This window comes from Pogona vitticeps, chromosome 2 (assembly GCF_051106095.1).
Source record: "Pogona vitticeps strain Pit_001003342236 chromosome 2, PviZW2.1, whole genome shotgun sequence".
NCBI classification, from domain to species: Eukaryota; Metazoa; Chordata; class Lepidosauria; order Squamata; family Agamidae; genus Pogona; species Pogona vitticeps.
In genome coordinates, this window is record NC_135784.1 from 170,668,512 (window position 1) to 170,695,701 (window position 27,190).

At 43.7% G+C, this 27,190-nt stretch overlaps 1 protein-coding gene and 1 long non-coding RNA gene across 7 annotated transcripts in view; one reads left to right on the top strand and one right to left on the bottom strand.

The window, feature by feature from the left end:
* LRP1 (LDL receptor related protein 1) overlaps nucleotides 1-19,639 on the bottom strand; it is a 447,517-nt gene extending 427,878 nt beyond the window's left edge. For 2 of the 6 annotated variants that reach the window (XM_072991220.2, XM_072991217.2), the window contains exon 1: nucleotides 18,886-19,638. In XM_072991220.2, coding sequence (XP_072847321.2) covers nucleotides 18,886-18,982 — 97 coding nt within the window. In that variant the 5' untranslated portion in view covers nucleotides 18,983-19,638. Of the gene's footprint in view, nucleotides 1-18,885 lie in introns of all 6 variants that reach the window. The other 4 variants (XM_072991218.2, XM_078384710.1, XM_020778743.3 and 1 more) reach the window with 3 other exon arrangements.
* LOC144586448 (uncharacterized) lies at nucleotides 17,405-17,777 on the top strand. Its single transcript, XR_013541286.1, has 2 exons — nucleotides 17,405-17,484; nucleotides 17,570-17,777. It is a non-coding gene; the product is annotated as an uncharacterized LOC144586448 (long non-coding RNA).
* Nucleotides 19,640-27,190: the final 7,551 nt, after the last annotated feature.

The following is a 27,190-nucleotide window of genomic DNA, read 5'->3' on the forward strand; positions in this document are numbered from 1 at the left end:
ATAACCTGTTGTGTCACAATGTGTCATGACAGCCTTGTGGTGCAGTGGTGAAACTGCTGTACTGCAGCCAAAATTGTGCTCATGATCTTGGGTTCAATCCCAGGTAGCCTGCTCAAGGTTGACTCAGCCTTCTATCCTTCCGAGGTCGGTAAAATGAGTACCCAGCTTGCTGGGGGGGGGGGGAATGTGTCGCCTGTACAATTAACTTGTAAACCGCCCAAAGAGTGCTTGAAGCACTATGGGGTGGTATATAAGCAGCACGCTTTGCTTTGCTTTTAACATTTCGTGATATCATGACATGGCATGACATAAGCTCGCATGGAATTACATGGTGTGTCATGACATAGCTTGCCATGTCATGACATCATGGCACGACATGACATGTGGTATGTGATTAACACCACTTGATATGTCCTGGTGTGTCATGAAAAAATGACATATGGTGTATCATGATGTACCATGTCATAACAACTAGGCATGAGAGCATGGCATAGCTTCACAAAGTCATGCCACGTAACAGAAAGTCTCAGAGCTGAATCCTTTTTTCATTAGTTAACTACTTCTCACCCAAACACAATGCAACTGTCACAGCTGTTTTTCAACAAGTGTTAATGGCAGTGAGTAGAAGAGGGTATCTTGTACATCATCTTAACTGCTGCCATTGTTGACATTCAGGCTGCCCTTTGCTATGTAATACTTGTTATCCTTTTTCCTGCTGGCAACACGGGCATTATATTGTGCAGCAATATCGGGCCATTTCCTGGCTTTTTGAATCATGGGTACAGAAACACAATATCACAGATTCATAAGCCAGATATTTTTTAAAACTGGATTTCCTGGCTTTTTAAAAGGAGTGTGTGTACTACTGCACACAAATTCAATCTGAAATTTCTCTCATATATAACTACCCAGTGGTAGAAGATTCCAGAAATGAGTATATGATCTGTACTAATGTACATATGATCTGTATTTATCTATACAACAAACAAACAAACAAAAAAACAAACAAATAAATAAATAATGGTTACTGGGAGAAGACAGAAGCAAGAACAGCTTGGATGTGGCTGTAGTCCCTCCGTGCCAAAATATTTCGAAGGGCTGCTTTGGAATTAATGAAATGGTGAAGCAAATGTGTGAGTAGGCACATGTACAATGGAGAAATATACACACCCTTTAAGCTCTCAGGTAAATTAATGTTGCCATGCCTGCTCTGCCAAATGCAGACTAGAAAGCTATGTTTCAATTTCAAAATCCTTTCTTTGAGTTAGGCAAGCTGAGGAAGAAAACCTATATTGGACCAAAAGCTGTAAGGGCATGTTATGTGCATGTTTTCCAAAAAAATCTCTTTGCTTTTTGAAATTAAAAATGGAGCAGGTTGGATTTAGCAAAGAATGTCACTGGAAACCAAGGTCAAAATCATCCATGCTATGTGAAAGAAAGACAGTGAAGAAAGGCAGGGACAAAAATACAGATACTAAAGACAACCATAAAAGTGGAGGTGAGATGCTCAATCAAGTCAAGCCTAAACTCTCTCTTGAGCAAAAATGAGTAACCTGAGCTTACACTTCTACTCACATCTAATTGAAATAGAGAAGTGACCAGAATAGACTACATTCTTTGGAAAATAGGGTGGAGTAGTAGACAAAGAGGAAGATTTGACATGAGATGATTTGACTCAATAAAGGAAGTCACAGCTGTTAGTTTGCAATATCTGAGGAGAACTTAACAGAAAAAAACAATGCAGTATTGCTTTGAAGGGAAGGGGGCAGCAGAATCTTAACATGAGTTGTTGGTTTGCAAGATCTGAGCAGAATTTTTAATGACAGGCCATTTTGGAAGTCTGCAACTCATATAGAGCGAGAAAGGTTGGGGAAAGTGAGTTGTTTACCTCCTTCAGTTTCCCTAATCTTCACCCCAATCCGCAGCTGCTATAGCCTTACTTGCAAATAAACCAGGTAAATTTACTCATAAGTAAACTAGGTAAATCTTGCTTTGAGATAATCCCCAGCCACAAAGCAAACAAACAAACCAGTTTTTTCAAAGCTTAAACAAGTGAGCTTCTGTATATTATTATCTATTTGTTAAAAATATCTTTGTAAAGATTTTCACAGTCAGAAGTTTAAAATGTTTGGCCAGATGTAAGAAGGTTCATTCTTTCCCTGTGAACTGTAAAAGATGAGTCATTATTTTGAATAAAAGAACTTTTATTAACAGAACCTATTGCTTCAACTTTGTTCAACTCGTTAGAACAGCAAACAGATAACTGAGGTGGGGAATTGTCCCACATCCATGACAATGACTTTTCTTGGTTAATGTCCTTTAATAACAAATTCATCTTGATTTCTCTTTGTTGGTCGGTTCTCTCTGTTGTTGCTTGCACCCGGTACATATGGTCCCGCAGCAAGGGTGGCGAGCCCACTGCCCCTCTGCCTGTTTCTCCCTCATGTAGCTCGGGTCTGCTGGATAGACTTGTTGCTCTGGACCTTGATCCCTTGGAAAGACTAAAACTGTCCATTCCAATGGACTTAGTCCTTGTATAATCGGACAGATTTTCTCTTCTGAAGACCACTCATCTCTTCCTTCTCTGATACTCCCGGCTAATCTCTTTCTTGGTACCTTATAAGCAAATGCGCCTTCTTTAACTAAGTCATCTGTTGTTTCCTCAAATACAGAGACCTTTTCTGTATCTGTAGATGTGTTTCCTTCCTCAGTTGTTAAAAACACATCTACTCTCTCTCTCTCTGTCATCCCTTTGATTTACCCTTCTCCCTCTCTCTCTCCCTCCTAACTGCTCCAACAGTTTGCTTTCTTCGCGCCTCCCTATCCCTCTCTCTATCTCTCGCTCTTCCGCGTGCCTTTTCTCTCGCCTTTCCTCGCGCCTTTCTCTCTCTTTCTGTCTCTTGCTCCTCCGCGCGACTTCTCTCCTTTTCTTCCTCCTCGCGTGCATCACTCGCTTGATCTTTTCCCTGTTCTACTTCTGTCTCTTTTCCTGCTGTTATTATTCCTTTTGATTGTTCTGTGTCCTGTTCACGAGGGGACAGCTCACTCTCTGCTCTGACCTCACACCAGGAAGGAATTAAATGATTTCTTTCACAGTTGCAGTTACTTCAGTACTTTAGAATGCTGCAAGTTATACTGAAGCAATCAATCGCAGAGTTTATCAGACTTCAAAGGCACAACTGCAAACTGAAGTGGAGCCATGAATGGCTCAATTCCTTTGATTTTTTTTAAAAAGCAGCTAAGACAGACGATTTTAAGGTACACAATTTTTTATCTTATCAATGTATTTCATCTTTTTTAAAATAGCCAGAGCTTCAAGTCACTTGGTTCAGCACAGGGGTAAAACAATATACTTTAAAAAAAATTTTTTTAACTTAAAATCCTTTGCCCAAACATCGCCAACTTTGGCACAGACCAAGAGCAGACTTTCTGCTACATCTGTGCCAAATTTGGTGATCATATGATGTCCGGTTTCAAAATTATAATGTTTTGTTTGTGGTATCCCTATTTTTTGAGTTGGCTGATGGAATGATTAATGTTCTTTTGAGCATAATGTATTGGTGCCCCCTTGGGCACCAATAATTTATGGATTAGCAAAAGCTGCCTACAGGTTCAAAGCCAGCAGTCTTTCCCAACAATTACCTAGAGATCTCAGCAGGTGAACCTGAGACCTTCTAGATACAGTGTGTGTTGTTTGCAGAGATGCAGCCGTTCCCCAAACTCTCCTCATTCAGTGGTTCTGACCCAGACTAAGGATACACAACTATTACTTGTTAAGACAGACAGTGGCCAGTTTTAACCAAGTGGGGGTGGGGAAGGATACTTTATACACATTTTGGCCCTAAACTATTTCATTTCACTAACTCTGAAAATGAATATCAATGTGAATTAATCCTTTTCTAGACTTTTCAAACAGCCTTGAACACTACTTCTCGACAAAAACGAAGTTGCTATAATTCTGTTATTCCAAAGAGAGAGACACACAAACCACAATCACACCATCTCATTCCAGGAATATGCGCACATACACATACAAATATCTTTATCTCCAAAAATTAGCCACAGGTGTGTTTTTTTTATTTCCCTTGTCACTCTTTACCCATTCTAACTGCGACCACAAAAGAATGGCAACTGTGAACCACTCAACATTAAATGAACACAGGGGTGCACTGAATCCAGTGGTTGCAGAATATAACATCTGGTCACAAAATGGGGCTCTTTGTCTCCTCTGTCTATGATTCCCTGTTGATGGGATCTGCAAGTATGTTGCAATGCAGAAGCTGATGAATTGCGACAAGAAAAGGGGACTCTCACACAGGTATATCTATGGCTATGGATATACTGGAGCAGAGGTGAACAGATTTGTGTTTTTGGACTCCCCCACAAGAATTCCCCAGGCAGCTGGAAGCATATGCTAGAAGTGGGTCAGAACTTTGCGTTCTGCATGAGAAAGCGGGCAAACAATCCAACTGCATATTGTTCAGCTGAAGAGCAGTACCATGCCAAATCCATGTCACCTACCTAATTACAGATTACAAATTGGGCCCCAAAATTAGGTTGCTAAAAAACAAATACACAAGAGGGAAATTATAAGGGGTGGGGGTGGGGAAGTGAAAGAATTTGTGCTATTGCTTCTGATAATAATAAAAAGTCCCCAGGTTGACCTGCTGTCCCAAAGCAGCCTTATTATTTACCTCTTAGCATAAATCTGCCCATTTAAACTACCATATTTGCCGGCGTATAAGACGACCCCCCAACATTTCCACTCAAATATATAGAGTTTGTTATATACACGCCGTATAAGACTACCCCCTCTTCCGCACACCTTCCATACACCGAATAAAAGGTGCTATTCATTGTCACTATTGTACGGCCACAGTGCGACCGCAGCGCCTCCGGCCCGCCCCTGCATGTCCCTGTGACTGGCACTAATGCGCAAGTGCGCATGTGTGAACTCTGCATAGACAAGGGGCGGGCCGGAGCGCCGCTGCTTCCTGTCGAGCAGAACGGGCCGGTCACGTCGAAAAGGCTGGCACCCGTCTCGCTGCTGATGCTCGCCGCGGCTGCGCTGGATACCGCGTGATACTGGACGGTATGTAGAATGAGGTGGCCAGACATCCGGAGGCTAATATGGGCACCGGGCGAGCATCGGAAGGCCACTATGGGCAGCTATGTCTATCCCAACTGAAGTGCACCCGGCATATAAGATGACCCCCCCAACTTGGAGGCATGTTTTCCAGGGCAAAAAAGTAGTGTTATACGCCAGCAAATACAGTACCTTTTCACACCTAGATCTAGTTTTTAGGTCTTAGGATTTTAGCAAAACAAAAATACACACACACACAAATAAGTACAACCTGCACAACTGAAATCTTTGGGCCCCTTTTTAAAAGTTTAAGTACCGTGGTATGTTTTGATTTAAAACACTATTTAAATTTTAAAAGGATTGTTTGAGGATTTAAATAAAAATTCATATTTAAATTTAAATCGTAATTCAAATCATAATTCAATTTAATTTTTAAGAAAAAAATCACTGATGTTTATTCATCCTGTTAAGTACAGTACTACTACACCAGATACCAACTTTGTCAAATCGCCATCTGTAATACAGGAAACACAGTGCCCCAACTCACTTGCTGAAAGTGAGAATAAATGAGCCAGAAATGTTAAACACTATTGGAAAGCAAATGTTTAAAAGCACTCCAAGTGGACCTAGAAATTACAACTTCACTAGATTATATAATTAAAGGCTAATGCTCATGAGCTGTAGATGGGACTTGCTGAATATCCAATCTGTCCATGTACATAGCTAAATAGTTGCTTCAGCTTCCTGGGGGGAAACCATCAAGTTTCTAATCATCCAGGCAAATATACCTGCCTAGAACATTTTCTGCCTCCCCAGATGACGTATTTAACAGTCCCTCTTTGGGATGCAGGGCTCAACAAAGACCTGCTCAAGCACAATCAACACACAATCAAAGCACTTAAAGGAACTCCAGCAGCCAGATTGTTTCAGATTATGGGCAGCTACAGGGACCTGTTTTTTAAAAGTACAAACAGAAGCCCTCCCTTTCCTGAAGACATAGTCAAGGTCAAGACAAACTGCTGTTTGTTGAAGGACTTCTGCCATCATTACTGAACTAGGGACTTTGCATGCTTGCAGAATACAAAGCGAGAAGGACTTGTTTTGCACGGAGTCGAGAGCTCACACAGTTATGACAACACACCAATTAAAATGTGAACAAAACTCCCCTGTCAGCCTGATCTTATGCTCTGTTGAGCTGAGCTGACCCGACCCAGTGGTACCTAGGTTCTAAAGCAAAAGTCCCCGCAGAAGAGGCAATTGCCGCCCCCCCCCTTTCTTCCAAAACTGAGATCTAGTTACTCTAATGCAGCGACTTGCATTGCCCTGACCTAGATTTTACATGGCTCAATGGAACTGAACCATGTGAAAGTCCCCACACACACACCCCTCAGGTTGGGGGAATGACAAAAAGGGAACGGGGCCAGAACAGAGAGAAAGGCAAACCCTGGGAAAATTCCCTTTACTCAGGAGCCAAAGAGCTGCTGAAGAAGTATGGCTCAAACGTATTCCATTCCTGGCATGGAAGCGCTACTGTTCCCCAATATTTTTAGCACTTGGGACACCTCCTGTTTACTGCTGCCAATACTTTCTTTAAAGAGAGGCAAGGAAGCCAAAACAGCTGGCCTAGAGGGAAGACCATCTCCACCGTCCATGCACAGGGATCCCAGATTGTATTTAAACCTTGTTGCCACTTGGGAATACAAGAAGTGTGGTGATGTAACATAAGCTGCCTTCAGTCCCTGTGTTGGGGTGTGTGTGTGTGTGCCGCGAAAGGCAGGAGAGAAATAAAAGAAAGATGGTAACAAGAGCCCTACAGTTAGAACAGCAGGTCTAGCCTTTGTGGCTTCCCTGTGATTTTATTTTTGCTTCTGATTGTTACAAATTCAATGAGTTTGGGTTGCATAATTTCATTGCAACCTTGGAATCTATGCTATGATTATTGAATTGTAGAAGCTTTGTGTCTGTGTGTTAACATTTCTGCACATGTTGTCAATTTATCAGCTGCCTTTTGGTGTTCACTCTTTACTGAGGAGCCAGTCTGAGCACAGTCCACTGTAGAAAGTTGCATATATATCTACTTTAACCAACTAGCAAGGGGCAAGATGATACTGTATTGGCGGCAACACTATAAGCCTTCCCCCACCCCCTTTGGTCTTCTCATTCATAATGTTGTCTTTATCACTATATTTCTTCACCAATGGTACACATGCCACCAATGGGATGCTGAAATAACCTAGGTGGAATGTAACTTTTCCACAAAACGTATGTATTTATGGAATTATCACCTTTTGCTCACTTGTGTTAGCCCTAGCAACAAAATGTATTCCCAAAAATACTATTGTGATTTTGTGTGTGTGTGTGTGTGTGTGTGTGTGTTTTGCATTGACCACAGCAGTAACTGCATTATTATAATTTTAATTCCTAATGGAGTTACTATTTTTCTTTGTTTGTGTCTACTCCCACCAAATACTACTGTAATTTTTATATCCTTAAATTTTAATTCCTTAATACAGAATTCCCATAATCATATAAATATCTTTCTGAGGAAAAGGGAGTTTGTCCTTTCTGTGATGGCAGACCCAGAGTGACTGATGAACCATAAGATATGCAAGTTTGACAATCATTGTTTCGATATGCCTATGGATCCTGAACACAACACAGCAGGATCCCTAATTCCAGAGCCCAAGAAAGGTTCTCTGGGGCAGGAACTAAAGCTCTCACATTCTGGAAGATGTCATTCAAAAATCCAACATTTCTATGCTCTGCCAAATTCTCAGTAACACTGACTTCTGCAATACAACAGAACAGAGCCTGATCACCCCGATTCAGCCTGCAGAGATAACATTCCAGGATGCACAAAGTCCCTCGGCTTGCCAATTAAACAGAAAGTGAAGAACATAAAGCCCACCCTCCTGCAGGACACTCCCGTTGGGATCCAATTATCTGCTGAAGGAAAATGGCACCCATCTATTTTTCTGACCACCACTTCTCATCCACATGCCATTACTGCAACTGGACAAGCAGAAGTCCCATGCCTATTCATGCTACTTTTCTTGGCAATGGAGAAAGAAAGAAAGCAATCTGGAAGGGAGGGGGATCATCAAGATCAGGTCACATGAACTGCTTGCACCTTTCAGAGGCTGTTCTACCTGTAGAAGATGAAAAAGACTGAAAGGGTCATGGATGGGAGGCAGCACGGTGGGGAGAACCAAATGCAAGCTTACAGAAGAATTCTAATCCAGAAGTAAGCGATGACAGTTGTTTCAGATGTGAACTAATTTGCGGTATGATTACACAGTCTTTCACATATATATAGCATAAAACTTCAACCAAGATGAGAACAGTTTTTTCTTCTATGAAAGAGCTATCATTGTACTTCCCCACTGAGCTTAATAAGATAAAGCACATGCTTTAAATGTACCCCTTCCAGCTGTGGTTGCTTCGGGTCTTTTCCCACTAACTAGATGATGCAAGGCTGAGTTTGATAAGATCCATGTTTTTTCCCCTCCCTTGCCACTTTTTTGCCCCCTCTCTTCTTGAGAAGCTGATTAATTTTATCCTGGGATTTGTTCTAGAGGCAAAGTTTCCTGCCACAGCACTTCCTATGGGGAGTTATTTTCTGTGCTTCCCAATCACAAGTTTTAATTAGCACTCTTTTTAATCAATAGAAATTGCAATGCTCAAGCAGGGAAATTGAGTTATACCCAGGATTTTAAAGATCTACGGATGAAAACCATTTCCAAACATGGGGATTTTTAAAATTTAGCGCTGACATGACCCCCGATAAGCCCTAAGACCAACCAGAAGAAATTGGGATCAGGATGTGGAATTTTTGTCCTGTCTGGACAGCTTCTTAAGTCTTACATGCATCTTTGCAATCATTCTCACTCCAACTCAACCTATTTTGCTCTACCTATAGGGCACATGATTGCCCACACAGGACATAAATCCTAGCCCAGCGAATGAAATCATAAAATCTCTCTGCATAAGAAAGGAAAGCTTTCAACTTTAGAAATAAATAATTCTAGGAAAGCATAGCACTCTCTCTCTCTGTGTGTGTGTGTGTGTGTGTGTGTGTGTGGTGTGTAAAACTACCACTAGAAAACAAGAGCAGAGCAAGGTAATGCTGTAAAGTCTCTTATTTTATCTCTATACTATCGTAATCTTAAACAGTTGCTTTAGTAGATACTCCCTCTTGGCAGGTAACCATGGGAATTGTGGGTTTTAGTGTGTGGAGGGGCAACTAAAAATCCCTAATAAAGAATCCTTAGCATTCTCACTAAAACAACAAGTCAGGATTTCGGAAGCAAAGCCATGACAGTTAACCTGCTGGAAAGTTAACACACATTTGCAGGATAAAGAAGCTCTAAAGTTCTGTGCTAGGAAATCATTAGAGCTCAGCAGATTAAACCAAAGAGCTTGGAAGGCTTCCAGATTTTGAGAATAGAAGAAGGTGTGTTTGCATCATTCCTTTCACTTCCTACTCCAATATCAACATGCAGTAAATGCATACATCCACAGTAAACTTCAGCCTTCTATGGCTACTCTACAAGTAATGACTACCTGCATTCATATGTCATATGCCCACAATATATGCACATATGGGAAATGACACTGTACACCTATGTGATTTCTGTTTGCACCATTGCAAAATGATCCATAGTACCATCATGCCTAACCACGTGGCTAAGAATATATGCTTATTCCTATGTTCAGAGGTTGTTTTTATTTCCTAATTGTACCAAGATCACAGCCATGACAAAGCTTCCATCCCACCTGATGTGTATTTCAAAAACTTTTCAGTTTCTGATAGGATAATGCTGGTAGTGGTGATGATGATGATGTCTAATCCTTTCACTTACAGGGATTAGGTCTTGCTCTTCTATTAAGTAGGATTAAACAAATTACCACAGGGAACAGTCTTGCAATATGGTTTTAAAAGCAGCCAATTACCCACTATCTATTTTATTATTAAATGTTTACCATCCTTTGGGCCAACACAGATTCCTCAGGCACTGAAAAAGATAAAGATGCATTTTACTGTTTAGTGAAAAAGAAACCTGACTTCAATTTCCATTATTTTTCTGCCTCATTTCCTGCCTCTTGCACAAGCAAAAACAACTACTTTGCGCAAGCATAGTGATAGGATCAAGCGCCAGCACACACGGAGCATATACGGTAGCTCAATTCTTAGCTCATATTCATAACCATCAAACAATTTTTAAAGAAGGGTGGCAGCTTCTGTAAGGAACTTTTATTTATTAATAGCACACTGCAAAGATAACAAAATGACACATTTGGTCGGGGGGTATGACCGGGGGAATTACATATACAACCATGGTAGACTTCAATGAGAGCACGTGAGGTGTATTGATAGTGTTGGATTCAAGAGACCTGGATTCAAATCTCCACTCAACAATGGAAAGTCACTGGAGGGGCGGCAATGGTAAAATCACTCCTTAAATATCTCGCACACCTTGAAAGCTCTATTATACAGTAGTTGACATCTGCTGGATGTGACTTGATCGTGCATTACATAACATAACAAGAATTCTATAGGGCAGGCAGGAAAATACCATTTAAAGCCACAATGGGCATTTAAAACATGTTTTGGAGTCCAAAATCTTCCAGTCCAACTCAGGCTTATTTAGGTCTCAAGTCCAGAACTACTGGGGCTTTTGGCGGCGGGGGGGGGGGGGAACACAACTGCATTTGGCCAGCTAATATTTAACTACATGACAGCAGTTATTTGAATTCGTGAGAAAAGCCAGTTCAGGTAGCATCATTTTACCTATGAATCTGCTATGGACCCATCAGAGCTTTCTGTCAGGTCACAAGAGTACTGTATTCTGAGAAGGCTACCAGGCTGTCACAAGTTTCCAATTGAGGAAAAAGCAGCATGCAAGTATGAGCATAGAATGTGCCTCTGCTCTGTGCCTCTGACAGCCAATTCCAACACCTTTGCCTCTCTCTGTTTCTCTCTCTAGGAATTCTGGGTGTTGCTTGATGGCAGGAAAGGAAAAGGTTTATTCCTTCAATCATTATGGCACTGCAACTGTCATTGGCCTACTCTCCATGTCTGCTAAGGCTGATGAGACTTATAGGCCAAACATCAGCCTATCTGAAAGGTCACTTTTTCTCACACTTATTTTATCAGGTCACTGAGTATCTGTTCAAGCAGCTCCAGAGGTTGAGGAGTGAGGAAAACACCAAGTACAACTCAGCCTGACAAACACAGTTACACTGTTGCATTTCTTTACAAGGTATGCACACTTGTCATGCGCTAGCTCTGTATAGTATACCAATGTCCATTAAACCAACAGGAGTCAACTTGAACTGGCACAAACAAGGTGCTTTTGTTTTATACTAGAGTTTTCATACTCAACAACAAAAGTGTGAGCAAGTGAACAGCAGCCCTTGGTGACACAAACTGATAATAATAGTAATCCTCTTAGAACTGCAGAGCTGGAAGGGACTCTATGGATCATGGAGCCCTAGTCCCTGTCAAGGAGGCCCAGTGGGGAATTGAACTCCCAACCCCTGGCTCTGTAACCAGATACCTAGTCCACTGAGCTACTTAGCAGTTCATGATGACTGCCCGAAAATCTGACTATACCACTGCAAGTGTGGGAGGGAGGGGCACGGGGAGGGACAGCATGTTTGTACACTGCCCAATAAAGAAAAGGAAAATGCACCACACACCACCAATTAAAAGGGCAGCTTCCCTTGACAGCTGGTTTCCAGGTGCAAGACATGTGTTTGCTTCAAACTGGAGGGTGGGGAGACACACACACACACGCGCGCACGCACACGCACACGCACACACACACACACACGCACACACACGCACACGCACACACACACACACACACACACACACACACATTAATTCACACTATTCTCTCACCTGAAATCTAACTGGGTGCAGCACAAGTCCAAGCCTTATGACACCATCTACTGTTTCTATAAAACCAGACCAGTGACATGTACCTCAGAAGCACATCCTGGGGAAGAGAAGGATCCTGGGGTCAAGATTTATATAGCACGGCTCAGACAGGGTCTGCCCGAGTCCTCCGCCAAGGCTGTTAGTTGCCTGTTACTAACGTAAGAGCTACACATCTTCCAGGGACTCTGCACTGAACCAGCCAGAGTGCATGACCTCCATACAATGAGCTTGCAAGGGAGTGTTCATATGGATCAAGAAGCCAACCCTGCCCTCTTGTACAAAGCAGAGGCAAGGCCACTGATCTTACAAGTACTCACATGCAGCACACCATAACATCACTCAGCTCACATATATAATCCACACACCTCCACAGACCAACCCAGCCATGTTATATAAGATGTAGGGCGGCAGCAGCTCTAACCAGCAGTCAGACTAGTTTACAATGCTTCAGATGGGGAGAGGAAGGAGAGTGGAGAATAAAGGCAATATTTAATGTAAACTTGAGCATTCACAGAACATCTCCCCCTCCCCTACTGGCATCTAGACAAATACAATTCTATTCTCAAGTCCATAAAGAGAAAGTCGAAACTCTAAAGACCAAGGGTTAACAAGCAATTGCACACCAAATAAATCCACTTCCTCATCACCACCATTTAAATGTAAAATAAACTCCATGCAATGGTTATTGCAACTGGAGGAAAAACTCCATCGACTCTAGAAGAAGGAAGAGAGTATGACATAATCTTGCAGGATCATTTCAAATTTATCACTCAGAGGCAAACCACACTCTGCAGCTGGAGCCAATCACAGATTGCAGGAACTCAGGAAGCTGCCTTACACTCACTCAACCTATTGATTCAAACCATCCAACTAGGAGAAAGAAAATTAAGGAGAGGCTTCTAAAATCAGCTGCTTCCCAAAATATTTCTAAATGGAAAAGGCAAGGACCCTCAGGCTTCTACATGCAAAGCATGGACACTATTAATTAAGAATGGTGGGTGCCTGATTGCAACTGTAACAGATAAGTGCCCTCCCTCACATTCTCAGTATGTCTTTAGGTCTGTACCTCAACAAGCACATGAAAGGACCCCAGGATTTCAGCCTAAGCATCCTTATTTGGCAGTAAAAGTCCCTGAAATTCAAGGAATATGCCATGTGATTAGGATTAGTCTTAAACACTCTGAAATCTTAGCTAAAGCCAAGATTATCTGCCTAATGTCTGTAGCAGGATTCTGAGAAACCCAGATTTCTCCTGTTGAAAAAAAAATACATAAGTCAAGTCTCTGGAAGGTATGGCTCAAGAAATAATATACAGTATACATTAAACACTTCTACAATGGCTCTAGCAGTGGCAGCACAATGCCTGAGTAAGAGTGGCACAGTGTTATACCTCATGATACAGTGCTTGCCCAACAGTTGGTAGATGCATCATAAGCAGTTATATCCTGGCAAAGCAAGACTTGGTGGTGAGTTACAACTACAAAAGCTGAACTGAAGACTAAGCCACAAGGAGAGAAATGAAAGCTATTAACTGTTATTGTGGCTCCCCAAACTAGCAAAAAATACTGGCCCAATTTCAAAGAAAACAGCACCCAGAGTAGTAACTCAATATACACATTCAATGCTCATATAAAACCAGGGGTTCGGTCCCTGTTTAAGGGTCCTAAATATCTGAACTAGGAAAGATCTCAGGCTGACACTCTGGCCAGCTGCTGCCTACAAGGGTGAGCAGCACCACAGCAGTGCAGAATAAGAAACCCTCTCGGAGCTTTGTCAGATCCAAAAAAAATCATAAAAGCAATAATGAATCCATTATTCAGTTGAAGGGCAACCCCATTAGCTTTGTCGATAAGCACCTTACAGCTCTCTGCTCACACGCTAACCATCATTTGAGAAGATGTTTGTGACTTCTGTAGAAAACACATTGTATCTTAGGAAGCTGAGCCTGGGCAGAAACATTCGCCATTTGTATCCATGCAGCTATTGCTGAGAGAAGCTCCCACTGAACTATGCACCAGAGGAGTCTCCTAATGGCAGGAAATGGAAATGCAAATGCTGCACTGAATTTGTGTTAGTATTGTCATGAGCCATCAAGTCAATTCTGACTTATGGAGATTCTTTTCGGGGTTATCCAGGTAGAGAATTACTCAAAAGTGGTTTACCATTCCTTTTTTCTGAAGGTGCCCTGGAGCTGTGCAGCATGCCCAAGGCCACCCAGGCTTGGTCTACTTTCAGGAGGCACAACAAGGAATCAGATTCCTAACCTCTGGCTCTGCAGCCAGATGCCTAAGCCACTGAGGAGCCTAATAAACACACCCAGTTGCCCTACCATGCAAAGCAGTGTCTAGAACCATTACACAATGGCTCTTAACCAGCCCTTTTCTTTAAAAAGAAAAGATTTATAGCCCCTCAGTAGGAGGCCATGCCCTTAATTTTTGCACTCAGTAAGAGCCTTTTAGATTAAGCATCCTTCATTCTCCAGAGACTATGGTAACATACTCTGTATGGAGGACTTGGAACAGCATCTACTGTGGCTGAGAAGGCCAATTCGAGAGTGACAATCCCTTCCACACTGAAGACAAATACAATCTGTCCCCTGTCCAGCTCCCTGATTTTGCTACTTTCGGGACTGCCTCTTTGCCTCAGCCTGCTGAACAAGTGTCTCTTCAAATTGGGAGAGGCCATGACAGACCGCCTGCCTCCAGGCTGAACGCTCAGATGTCAAAGTTTCCCATCAGTTGAGGTCCATTCCTAAGGCCTTCAGATCCTACTTGCAGATATCCTTGTATCACAGCTGTGGTCTCCCTCTGGGGCAATTTCCCTGCACTAATTCTCCACACAGGAGATATTTTGGAATCCGACTGTCAACCATTCTAACGACATGCCCAAGCCAACGTAGACGTCGCTGTTTCAGTAATGTACACATGCTAAAAATTCCAGCTCATTCTAGGACTCCTCTATTTAGAACTTTGTCCTGCCAGGTGATACCAAAATGTGTTGGAGACAATGCATATGGAATGGCAAGCCACAACTCCATACCTCCCCCTATTTTATCTGCTACTTTTACTGTCAATATACCATCCATTACAGTTCTACTATACTATAAGTCTGTTTCAAATTCACTTTACAACAGGCATGCTTTGTTCCCAGATCTGCTTTATTCTGGGGCATACACTCCGCATACACACTAAGTGAAGCAGCAACACTACCTTGTCACTGGAATTCATCAACCACAGAGCCAGCAAACCCAAGACCCCAACTCTATCCACCCTTGTCCTCAAAGCAATCAAGCAAACAGGACAAACAGTATGTAGATAAACATCTCAAGCTCCCAATGAAATGTTGGGGGGGGGAAGAATAATCATGGCAAGATGAAAGCATGACAGAAGTCTGGATGCTTACAATGGGTGTCAAATAAGCACAACCAGAAATTTTACAGAATCAAAAGAGTGACAAATTTATTCTGGCCAAAGCAACATTTCAAACATCTGTTAGAAGTTCAAGGTTCTGGAAGACAGGACAACTACTTTACAAGTGGACATTGCCACATTCTTTGAAAAGACCTCTTCTGAAAAGGGGAAGCGGGGCTGAGCTGAGAGCTTGGGAAACATAATTCTTCAGACTACTGCTCCCAGATTTGAATGGCTAGCATGGCCAGTAAGTATAGAATTTCAAGTGCAAAAACTTGGAAATGTAGCTGGGAAGGAACCAGAAGAGATCCTCAAATGTGCCAGTGGAGACCAAAGCAAATACTGTATCAAGCATATTATAATATTCCTGGTTACTGTTCACAGATGTGAAAACTGGAAAAGGAAGAAAGCATAAATAAATATCTATTTAAAACATGCTGGAGAAAAGTTTTATAGAGAACCATGGACCACCAGAAAGACAATTATGTGGATTCTGGATCAAATCAAGTCTGAGCTCATTTTAGAAGCATAAATTACTAAACTGAGTCTCTTTTTGGGGAGAACATAATGAGAAGACAAGACTTACTGCAAAGACAGTAATGCTGAGAAATGTTGAAGGCAACAGAAGAGTCAATAAGAGATGGGTTGATTCAATAAAAGAAGCCAGAGCCTTGAGTATGCACAAGCTGAGCCGGTGTATTAAAAACAAAACCTTCTGAAGGTCCCTAATTAACAGGGTCTCCATTATGTCCTGGAAATAACTTGACAGCAGGTCACAACAATCCAAAAACACCTCTGAGTTAGGCAAACACAATGCTTGATTTTCTAAAATAATGAAGCACTTCTATCTCTGGAACTTCCACCCTTCTGACATCACAGATTTTTCACTAAATCCTTTTAACAGGTTGTAAAATTCAGGGCTGAGCCAGCAGAGGAGGTATGAAGGGTGGTTGGAATTTAGCTCCAAGATTAACTGACTTACAGCGAGTCCGCTTTGAGACACAGACCTAAAAAAAAAAAAGGATGTGGCCCAAAGGAAGGGAAGCCCATTAGATTGCACAATACTTTTTCAAAAATGATGATGAAGCAAAAATGCTGACCTATGTGAGCAAGGGGGGGAGGGGAGAGAGAGAGACCACAGAGGAAAGGCGACTTCAAAATAAAACTGCTGAGTTTAGAATCCATGCTGTAATGATAGATTACTCAATTATGGCTTGACTGCAAGATGCTCTGAAGTTTGTCATTAGACACCACCTGTTATTCCCACTGTTGCTTCTTAACCACCGGTGCTCACACAATTCAGGAGTCGGCTAGTCCTCTTCAACGAAAAGAGATAACTCTCAACCACCTCTGGGGAGCCTAGACCGCACACTTTGCCCCAAACTGCTTCAAAATGGTTACACATGTAAACAATGGCCAGGGCAGGCGAAAGAGCTTTCTGAAGAAAGGAAGTCCTGTTCTTCAACACAGCCATCCAGGACCAAGGGGGAAGCAAGTCTCCAGGCCAAAAACCAACACCTGAAAAGACCCCCAGTCTGATTCTTGCGCCACAAGCAATCCCAGCAAAAGGAGGAAAACTGCTGCTTTTGTTTATTTGTTTTGTTTTTACCCTGACTAATTACTGATGTTACCTTAAGCCCTCCAGGCAGAGAAACAATCCAGCTGCTTTAATGCCTTTGGTGGTAAGAAGAAAAACTAAGGTGATTTGGGGGTGGGGGTGGGGGTGGGGGTGGGGGTGGGAGGGAGAGAGAGAGAGAGAGAGAGAGAGAGAAGGATGCCTGGTGGGGAGATAAAAAGCCTTCCTTCTGGTTCCCTGTTGTGCACAAGAGGAGAAGCTATCACTTAGGTTTCATATATGAGAGACATATTCCCTGCCTCTTTTCTGTTTCTTCATCCTGGAAAGTTCCCCCCCCACCACCATGAGCAAATAATCGCATTCCTGAACCCCACTGATAATCCACAGCTTTTCTACTGTTGTTGCGACAACTGAAAAGGCCTCTCCCCAGCCCACTCACCTTCCTCTCTACCAGCAAAAGTACTAGGTGAGTAGGTGAGTTTCTCCCTCAGTCTTGCAGAGTGGTAAAGAGAGAGAGAGAACCTCTGACCCTTTTTCCTTTTTTACGCTAGGTCTGAGCATGAAAAGTGTGGAGCAGGTTCTCCTACAAACAGTGGAAAGGGGGAACTCCCTACTTTTGCTGATCTGCTTCTACACTGCAGATTCCATACCACTGAAATCTCTCTTCCAGCCAAGATGCTTGCTGGCTTTTAAGTAAATGCATCCAGAACACTTGAATGGATAACTTCTCTTTCGGACAGTGGAATCTATTACTTGGTCACACTTGGCTCTCCCCCCCCCCCCCCAGCACCCGCGATCTTTTGATAGGAGGGTGGCTCAACCTCCATTTTCCTGCTCAACCCCCATCGCCAACAACAGCAAGAGGTATCTATGATCTCCTTGAGCTTATGGTGGGCACCATCAACGCGAAGGGCAACAAAAAAGGTGGAAGAAAATGAGAAGGTTGAAAGATCTGGAGCAAATGATTTATTTTTTGGAACCGGAAAGGAAAGCCAGGATGAGTTCAGGCAGCAGCAGCCACTGCTTCCACTCCTTCGCATACCGTGGCAGCACAGATGGGAAGGTGCCCAGATAAAATGATTTATTTCCCCTCTGGCAGTCTTTCTGTGTATTAGAAAGGTAGCTAGAGGGTACGTATGTCTTTGAGGAAAAACGCGACGATCTTCGCCGCCTCTTTCAGAGAGCCCTGCAGACCTGCGCGCACTTCCCTGGAGTACGGTAGTTCCTACAGGACTCATTGGGACTTGCTTAGGTCTGAGTAAACAAGGGCAGGATTACATGATGATTTCAAGTTTCAAAGGTACACCCTGACGGGGCCGGAGGTGGGACGAATGCGAAGCGTTATCTGCATTCAACACTGCGCACGGATTTCATGAAGGATGATCGCCCAGCCTCGCTTCTCTCTCTCTCGTAACTGACAAACTCCGATCCCCGACACCTCCTCGCATCTCATCCACGCACACAAACATCGGGAGAAGGGGGGAAGAAGCGGGGAATACGTAGGACATTTTGTTGGCACCGGCTGGGGAGGGAGAAACGTAGGTGTGTGAATGCAAAAAATGCAGCACCCTCTGTCCACACGCTCCCTGTGGCTTTTCTTCTTTTGAATGCAGCTTTGTTTGGCAACTGCAAAGCCTAGGTTGAATTCCGAAGACCAGCCTCTCCCCCCCCCCGCCACCCACTTCCCCCGTTTTAAGGGAGGGAAATCGTTTCGCTGCAAGCAAAGAGGGGGGAAAGGCCAGGAGAAGCTGCAGGAAGACAACGTAATAAATAAGGCTGTTTCGTATATATTCCACTAGAGAAAGAGAGAGGGGAGAAGGCAGAAGGTATGGAAAAAGGGGGTGGGAGAGAAAGGTTTTCAACTCACCTTCAAGGGCAAAAATAGGGGTGATCCCTACTAATGTGTGCAACAATCCTAGGAAGAGCAGCAGGGCCCCCGTCATTTCTACCCTGTGGGCCGGCATGCTTGTGCAAAAAAAAATAAAAACCAGCTCTCTAGACGGTCCACAGGCCAGCCGTGCAGCAAGAGCTCCTTCTTCTTCTGTCACCTCCTCTTCTTCGCTCTCTCCTTCCTAGGGTCTTCAAGGCTTCCACCATCCACTACAAGGAGGAAAAGGGGAGGAAAAGCCGTCTCGCCGCCCTCCTCCTCCTCCTCTCTCTCCCTCCCAGCCCAGGCAGATGAGAGAACCCAGCAGCCGTAAAGGCTGGGGAGGGGAGAGAGAGGAGGGGGTTCAGCCCTCCCTTGCAAGAGAAGGAGGTTGCATGCAGGGGGGAAAATAATTACGGGGCGCTACCAGGAACACTACCCCTCGTGCACGAAATTAAAAGCAAGGCAAGGTGCTTGGAAGGCTCGGCCAAGGTTCCCAAGAACGATGCATGAAGGGAAAGAGCGGGGGAGAAAAAGAAAGGGAGGGAGAGGAGGAGGGAGAAAAGAAAGAAGGGGTCCTCTCTGGATCAGCAAAGAGAGGGGGGCAGCTCGGCTCGGCTCCCCCTCTGCCCTTCCAAGCCCCTCCTCGGTGGCGCAGAGGTTGAGGATGCGTTGCCTGCACGAGGGGCGCCTACTCCTGCTGCCGGACGCAGGAAAAAGCAACCCCTGCCTAGCTAGCGCACCCGAAGCCTCAGCCGCCTGATGGAGCTCGCGCCGCCTCCTGCCTGCCTGACGTCATGGGCTCCCAGGGAAAAGCAGGGGAGGGCGCCGCAAACGGGACGGGGGCTACGCGGCAATGGGCTCAGAGCGCATGCGCGCCCGACTCCCCTCCTGCTGCTGCTGGAATGGAAGAAAACGGTCTCTCCACCCCACCCCCCCTTTTCTCGTGCTCGCTCTCGTATTTTAAACTTCTCGAAGCAGCCATCGTCTCATGGGGGAAGCGAGTGAAGGGTGCAACGCACACCTAGTGGGCAAGGCATTTTTTAAGACGGCACTCCCACCCCGCGCCCAAAAGAAAGCCTCCCTTGCGCGGAGGGGGGGGGGAACCTGGAAGAAGCCACAGGCACTGCTGCGCCCTCGTCTTGATGGAAGTGGCAAATCTTATTTTTCCTTTTTCTTTACCTCAACCCTAAGCGAAAAGCCCCACAGAAATCTCAGGGCGTGCAGTGCCACGGCTCCTGTTGCACAAAGGGAAATGCGCTGGTCGCCAGGGTCTTAATTCCAATACGTAGCGGCAGCTTCCCCCCCCCCCCTTCGGTATTGCAAGCCGCTCCTCCTCCTCCTCCTCACCCACCTCCAGCCGCCACCGCCCCTCGCCCATTCCAAAAAGGGGTTACCTGCCCGTGTGAATGGGGATGGGGGGGGGGAACCGAGGGCCCGCCCCTTCTCTATGAACACACAATGGTGGCCCCCTTTCTCCCCCCCCGCGCGCGCACACACACTGCAAGCAACCTTTTGCAAAGGGGCGTGTGCGTTTGTGTCGGTGTGTAAGATGCCAGCCCTCGCTAGCGGGGGCGCGCGGGGTGGGCTGTGGCAAGAAGGTACGTGCGTGCAATTTAAATTCATAATCGATCGACGGAACGAATGGGGCCGAAGCGTGAGAGGGGCGATCCCTTCTGAAGGGTGAGAGACGCCATCCAGCCCGGGTGGAAATCCTCGCCTCCTCTGGCTTGGTGGCTGCTGGAAACGCCGCTATAGATCTCCGTATGGCCGGCCAGATGTTTTACAAAGGTCTTCCTTTTAAACATCACCGTCCTCACGTATACCTTTTCCCGTAGGTGCCAAAGCTGCACGTGGAAATGAATAATCGGACCGCTCTTCCCCGCCCCCAGTAGTTGATGAGGCACTTTCCCATTACTTTTCCACCTCGTTTTTAAATGCCTTGCGATTTGTTTTTCTTCCTCACATATTATTACTGCATGGATGTGTAAAATACCTGGGGTCACCTGGGCTCTCATGAGGAAATAAAAGCTATATATCAGATTAGTTATTGGTGTTATTATTAGTGCACCTCCCCTGCATCATTGGAATAAGAGAAACAGGCTTTCTCACCACATTCATTTCCAAATCACATAAAGCAATGTACCCAGAATACATCAGCGTAGGATCATAAAAGTAACTCAAGATAAAATACTGCATTTAAAAAAAATTAGTTTGGGGGGTCTTAACACTTTCATTTAAAATGTTTTAGGGTTCAAGCTTGACCCTTCTCATTCTATGCACCCTAACCCCTGAACAAGGGTTAGTTGCGATCAGGCAATGTTACAAAGGAAATTGCCCCGCACCAAGTCAGACCCGTGATTCTATCTAGCTTAGTATTACCTAGCTTAGGGATAAGGCCCTGCCTGCCCCTGATGCGGCCACTGGATTGCATCATCCCTCACTATTGCCTCTGCTGCCCAGGTGGTAGTTGCAGACGAAGAATTTCTTCAGAGCCATACGTTCCCTGTGTGTGCAGCTCTCCTGGATGAAAGAAAGGGGTTCATCACCAATTTGAAAGTACTCCTTTATTATTATCATCAATATCATTATCATCGTGTGACATGTTTTTCAGTACAACACTGAATGCCGAAACCAAGTTAGATGTTCAAGTTGGGTTAAAACTGGAGGGCGCATAGCAGTAAATGTTTGTTTTAGATAAATAATTTGGTCTGTGTTCCAGTCCGAGAAACGAAAGGGAATGTACTCTCTTTGACCTGCTGTGGCTTTGAAGTGAAATGATACTGTGTCTTCAGATGACAAGTTAGAAAAGGTGTTGTTTTCCTATGGCTGTGTGCTATTAAAAAGCAAAAGGCAAAGCAAAAGCATAATGTGCTGCTTATATACCACCCCATAGTGCTTAAAGCACTCTCCGGATATTTTACAAGTTAATTATGGAGGCTACACATTGCCTGCCCCCAAGTTCCATATTCAATTTACCAGCCTTGGAATTATGAAAGACTAAGTGAACCTCAAACCGGCTTTGTGAGCATAGTTTTGGCTGCAGTACTGCAGTTTAACCACAGTGCCACAAGGCTCACTGGAAAGGCCCAAATCAAAGGATTTTACTGCCTGAAACACAAGATCATATGGCATCTGATCCCCCAACCCTGTAACCCTGGCAAGGGGGTACAGTGCTCAAGGCCCCTCCTTTCCATGGAATATGACTTATCACTGATACCGAAGAAAACTTGTCAGTTTTAACAATATCACAAGACTGTGTGTTCTTTTTGTTGCAGCAGACTAACAGAACTGCCCTTTGGAAAACAGTGAAGTTATTTTGGCAATTGTGTTAGAAAATCCAATAAATATTTCTTCTTCTTGACTGTAAAAATACAATACTGAATAAGTAATACGTACACTAACAATTTCTGCCTTTTTATGATACTCTCACTCTGTTGCCCAAGGTAGCTAGCTGCCTTACTCTGCATAATAGTAGGGCTGGTAGTCATTTTACTTTCCATTTAAGGCACCTAAAACCACACTGCTATGAAAGTGCCACTCCCAGCTTGCTCTAGCCCTTCAAAATCTTTCCCTCCAATTACACACAAAGATTTTTAGTACTTTGAGCTCCTTAGAGGAAAAAGAGTCTATAAAATAGGAGACAAATAATTAGTGTGTAAAGCTTCCTTTCGAAATCCGTTTTATCAATATTGTTCATCTTGTACATTAAGAAGCACTGACACTTAAAAAAACATTTGATATACAGTAATTTGGCATGCACCAGTTTCTTGGATAAACCAAAAATCCTGATCTACCTTTAAAAGTTAGAAATTTATTTCATCATGAGACAGTGTAGTATGATGACTACGCTGCCCAGTTAGGATCTGAGGGTGCCAGAGTTCCAGGTTCTGTACAGCCATGCAACTCATTGGGTGACCGTGATCCAGTCACTTTCCCTAAACCTAACCTACCGCACAGGGCTATTGTGAAGGTAAAATGATGACCGGAGGAGAATAAGAGAACAACATTTCCTTGCAAGGAGAGCTACCTACCTTGATAGCTAGCTACCTTGATTGAGTGAGTGAGTGAGCTAGTGAGTGATTTGCTGGCAAGGGAAACCATCAAAGGACTTCTGGTACATATTCTCTGTGTAACTGGCAAATACACATTTTTAGAAGTTAACATTTCCAAAATGTATTATTCAACGGGGGAAAGCCAACTACCATCAGAATTGTCGAGCTGATTTTCTCTTTCCCCCACTTTTTTTTTTAATTTGAAGGAGTTGCTGCAGAAGTTCTGAGCCAGGGAGTGACTTATGCCAATTCCCTCTCTCTTAAAGAGTCTGCAATGGAAATTTTATTTTTCCGGGTACTTTGGGAACAGATACCAGAAGTCATCTGATAGGCTGTAGTCCAGAAAGCTTATGCCATAATACCTTCATGACTGTTAAGGGAGATGAAAGACATTGTCTCCCTGTCTTTGATGTATGTAGAGCCTCCCTGCCTTTTCTCCAAAAAGAAGAGCTCAGCTTCAGAAGTTGAGAGACAACATCTAGGTCAGGGTTGCCACTCCCAGCCACAACTTCCCTGGCCTGACCAGAATTTTAGCCTCTTCTTAGCCAGCTGTCAAAAAATGGAAGGCGCAACGCCCCACATCTCCAGAAATTCCAACTGAGTCATACTTGCAGTTTGCTGACATACTGACACATTGTATGAATGTGCGCTAGAAAGTGGCAGAAAGGTCACGGTTGCTGGTCTAGCACAAGTGTGTACATCTCCATGCTACGAAGGATTTTTCACTGTGAATAATAAGTAAAATCATTGGTTGTCATGTTTATCCCACCTTTCTTCCAGTCGGTTTGAGATGACATACCTTGTCACCCCTCTACCTTCATCATAACTCTGCAGACTGATTTATGCATGTGCTGAGAAAAACTAGTGGATACGTTCTGGACCAGCTCTTTTATAAACAAAAGGTTTGAACCTCTAATCAAGGTTCAGGAAATTAATTCTAGACCACAAGGAGCCACAGGAATATAGAGGCTAGAGAGTTAGACTGGAATTTAGGAGATCATCTTCTAGTCCCCACTGAGCCATAAAACACATCCCATTAACATGAGCTGGCTGGCACTCCCTCTCAGTCTGACAAAGGTTTGCTAGGACAGCAAAGCGTGGGAGGGAAGAACCATGAATACTGCCTTGAGTACATCAGAGGAAAGGCAGAATATAGTTGCAAAATAACAACAATAACAATAAATTGTGAATTGCAACTTAGTATTATACAATTCCACAGGTAACAACCCCAGGCAAATCCTCTTCTCTTTGCAGGAACACAGATCAATTAAGAGAGAGAGAGAACGTCTGTGTATTTAAATATGATACCTAGAAGATATTCCTATCCACATTACCTCAGAAGTAAGTTCCATTGTTTTCATTGGGGCTGTTTTTATTTCTTATACGTAATGTACCTTAAGTCAATTCACATTTATGGTGACCTTTTCATATTATTTATGGGTTACATATGGGTCCTTTTCATTTATTGTGGCCCTTTTCATATTAGTTATGGGTTACATATACAGTAGGTCCTTTTAAAAGAGAAAGAATTCAATCTTTCTCCTTTAAAAGGACCTATATAGAGGCAGCAACAAAAACCATCCCAAAGAAAAGGAAATGCAAGAAAGCAAAGTGGCTGTCCAACGAGGCCTTACAAATAGCAGAAAAGAGAAGGGAAACAAAATGCAGGGGAGATAGGGAAAGTTACAGAAAATTGAATGCAGACTTCCAAAGAATAGCAAGGAGAGACAAGAGGGCCTTCTTAAATGAACAATGCAAAGAAATAGAGGAAAATAACAGAAAAGGAAAAACCAGAGATCTGTTCAGGAAAATTGGAGATATTAGAGGAAAATTTTGTGCAAAGATGGACATGATAAAAGACAAAAATGGAAGGGACCTCACAGAAGCAGAAGACATCAAGAAGAGGTGGCAAGAATACACAGAGGAATTATATCAGAAAGTTTTGGATATCCCGGACAACCCAGACAATATAGTTGCTGACCTAGAGCCAGACATCCTGGAGAGTGAGGTCAAGTGGGCCTTAGAAAGCCTGGCTAACAACAAGGCCAGTGGATGTGATGGCATTCCAGTCGAACTATTTAAAATCCTAAAGGATGATGCTGTTAAGGTGCTACATTCAATATGCCAACAAGTTTGGAAAACTCAACAGTGGCCAGAGGACTGGAAAAGATCAGTCTACATCCCAATACCAAAGAAGGGCAGTGCCAAAGAATGCTCCAACTACCGGACAATTGCACTCATCTCACACGCCAGCAAGGTTATGCTCAAAATCATACAAGGTAGGCTTCAGCAATATGTGGACCGAGAACTCCCAGAAGTACAAGCGAGATTCTGAAGGGGCAGAGGAACTCGAGACCAAATTGCCAACATGCGCTGGGTTATGGAGAAAGCCAGAGAGTTCCAGAAAAACATCTACTTCTGCTTCATTGACTACGCAAAAGCCTTTGACTGTGTGGACCACAGCAAACTATGGCAAGTCCTAAAAGAAATGGGCGTGCCTGACCACCTTATCCATCTCCTGAGAAACCTATATGTGGGACAGGAAGCAACAGTTACAACTGGATATGGAACAACGGATTGGTTCAAAATTGGGAAAGGAGTACGACAAGGCTGTATATTGTCACCCTGCTTATTTAACTTATATGCAGAATACATCATGCGGAAGGCTGGACTGGAGGAATCCCAAGCTGGAATTAAGACTGCAGGATGAAATATCAACAACCTCCGATATGCAGATGATACCACTCTGATGGCGGAAAGTGAGGAGGAACTAAAGGACCTTGTAATGAGGGTGAAAGACGAGAGTGCAAAAAACGGTCTGAAACTCAACATCAAAAAAACTAAGATCATGGCCACTGGTCCCATCACCTCCTGGGAAATAGAAGGGGAAGATATGGAGGCAGTGACAGATTTTACTTTCTTGGGCTCCATGATCACTGCAGATGGAGACAGCAGCCCCGAAATTAAAAGACGCCTGCTTCTTGGGAGGAAAGCAATGACAAACCTTGACAGCATCTTAAAAAGCAGAGACATCACCTTGCCAACAAAAGTCCGAATAGTCAAAGCTATGGTTTTTCCTGTAGTGTTGTATGGAAGTGAGAGCTGGACCATAAAGAAAGCTGACCGCCGAAGAATTGATGCCTTTGAATTGTGGTGCTGGAGGAGACTCTTGAGAGTTCCCTGGACTGCAAAGAGAACAAACCTATCAATTCTAAAGGAAATCAACCCCGAGTGCTCATTGGAAGGACAGATCCTGAAGCTGAGGCTCCAGTACTTTGGCCATCTCATGAGAAGAGAAGACTCCTTGGAAAAGACTTTGATGTTGGGAAAGTGTGAAGGCAAGAGCAGAAGGGGACGACCGAGGATGAGATGGTTGGACAGTGTCATCGAAGCAACCAACATGAATTTGACACAACTCCGGGAGGCGGTGGAAGATAGGAGGGCCTGGCGTGCTTTGGTCCATGGGGTCACGAGGAGTCGGACACGACTAAACGACTGAACACACACACACACATCATATTTAAATACACAGACATTCTCTCTCTTAATTGATCTGTGTTCCTGCAAAGAAGGACCTTATTTTTATTTTTTTCTACTGTTATTTTGATCAGTTATCTGTTTCTCAGTCTTGTTGGAAAAGTTAATCTTTGGGAAGCCGCCTTCCCAATGTTGAGTTCTAGTCTGGAGGGAACAATGAACAGAAATCAGATCAATAATGGTCAACTACAGTGTACTAATGTGGCTCCAACAGAGGATTTTTAATTTTGAGAGACCAAGATCAGTTTGGGTTGACTCTCCAGAGACCAGAAGTTCTAATATTTGTAGCAACTAACTGAATGCAAACTGAGAAATTTGGAAAAGGAGGTGCTGAAAAGCTCTGCATAACCCCTTATTCTTATGGAAGAGCAACTTTTAAATGCAGTGTTAAAACAGAAAATATGCTTCCAACAGCCTCTGTTTCTCCTCTTTGATGGAGTTTGCAGCAGATAGAGTTTAGAAATTTGTTTACTACAACTCACAGCATGGACTACAGCTCCTATCTGCTTGGGATATTATGAGAGTTGTACTCCAGAAAGTATGTTCTCCAACCTCTGGGATTCCATCTTAATCTTATGAGACTTCAGAGCCCATGTCAGCAGAATAACTTGGTCGTTAAGAGGGTGGAGAGGAGGAACTACAGGAAGCCGTGGGATAGATTCTCATACATTCTAGTTGAGGAAAAATCGGTGGAAAAATACAGTACCTTCTGC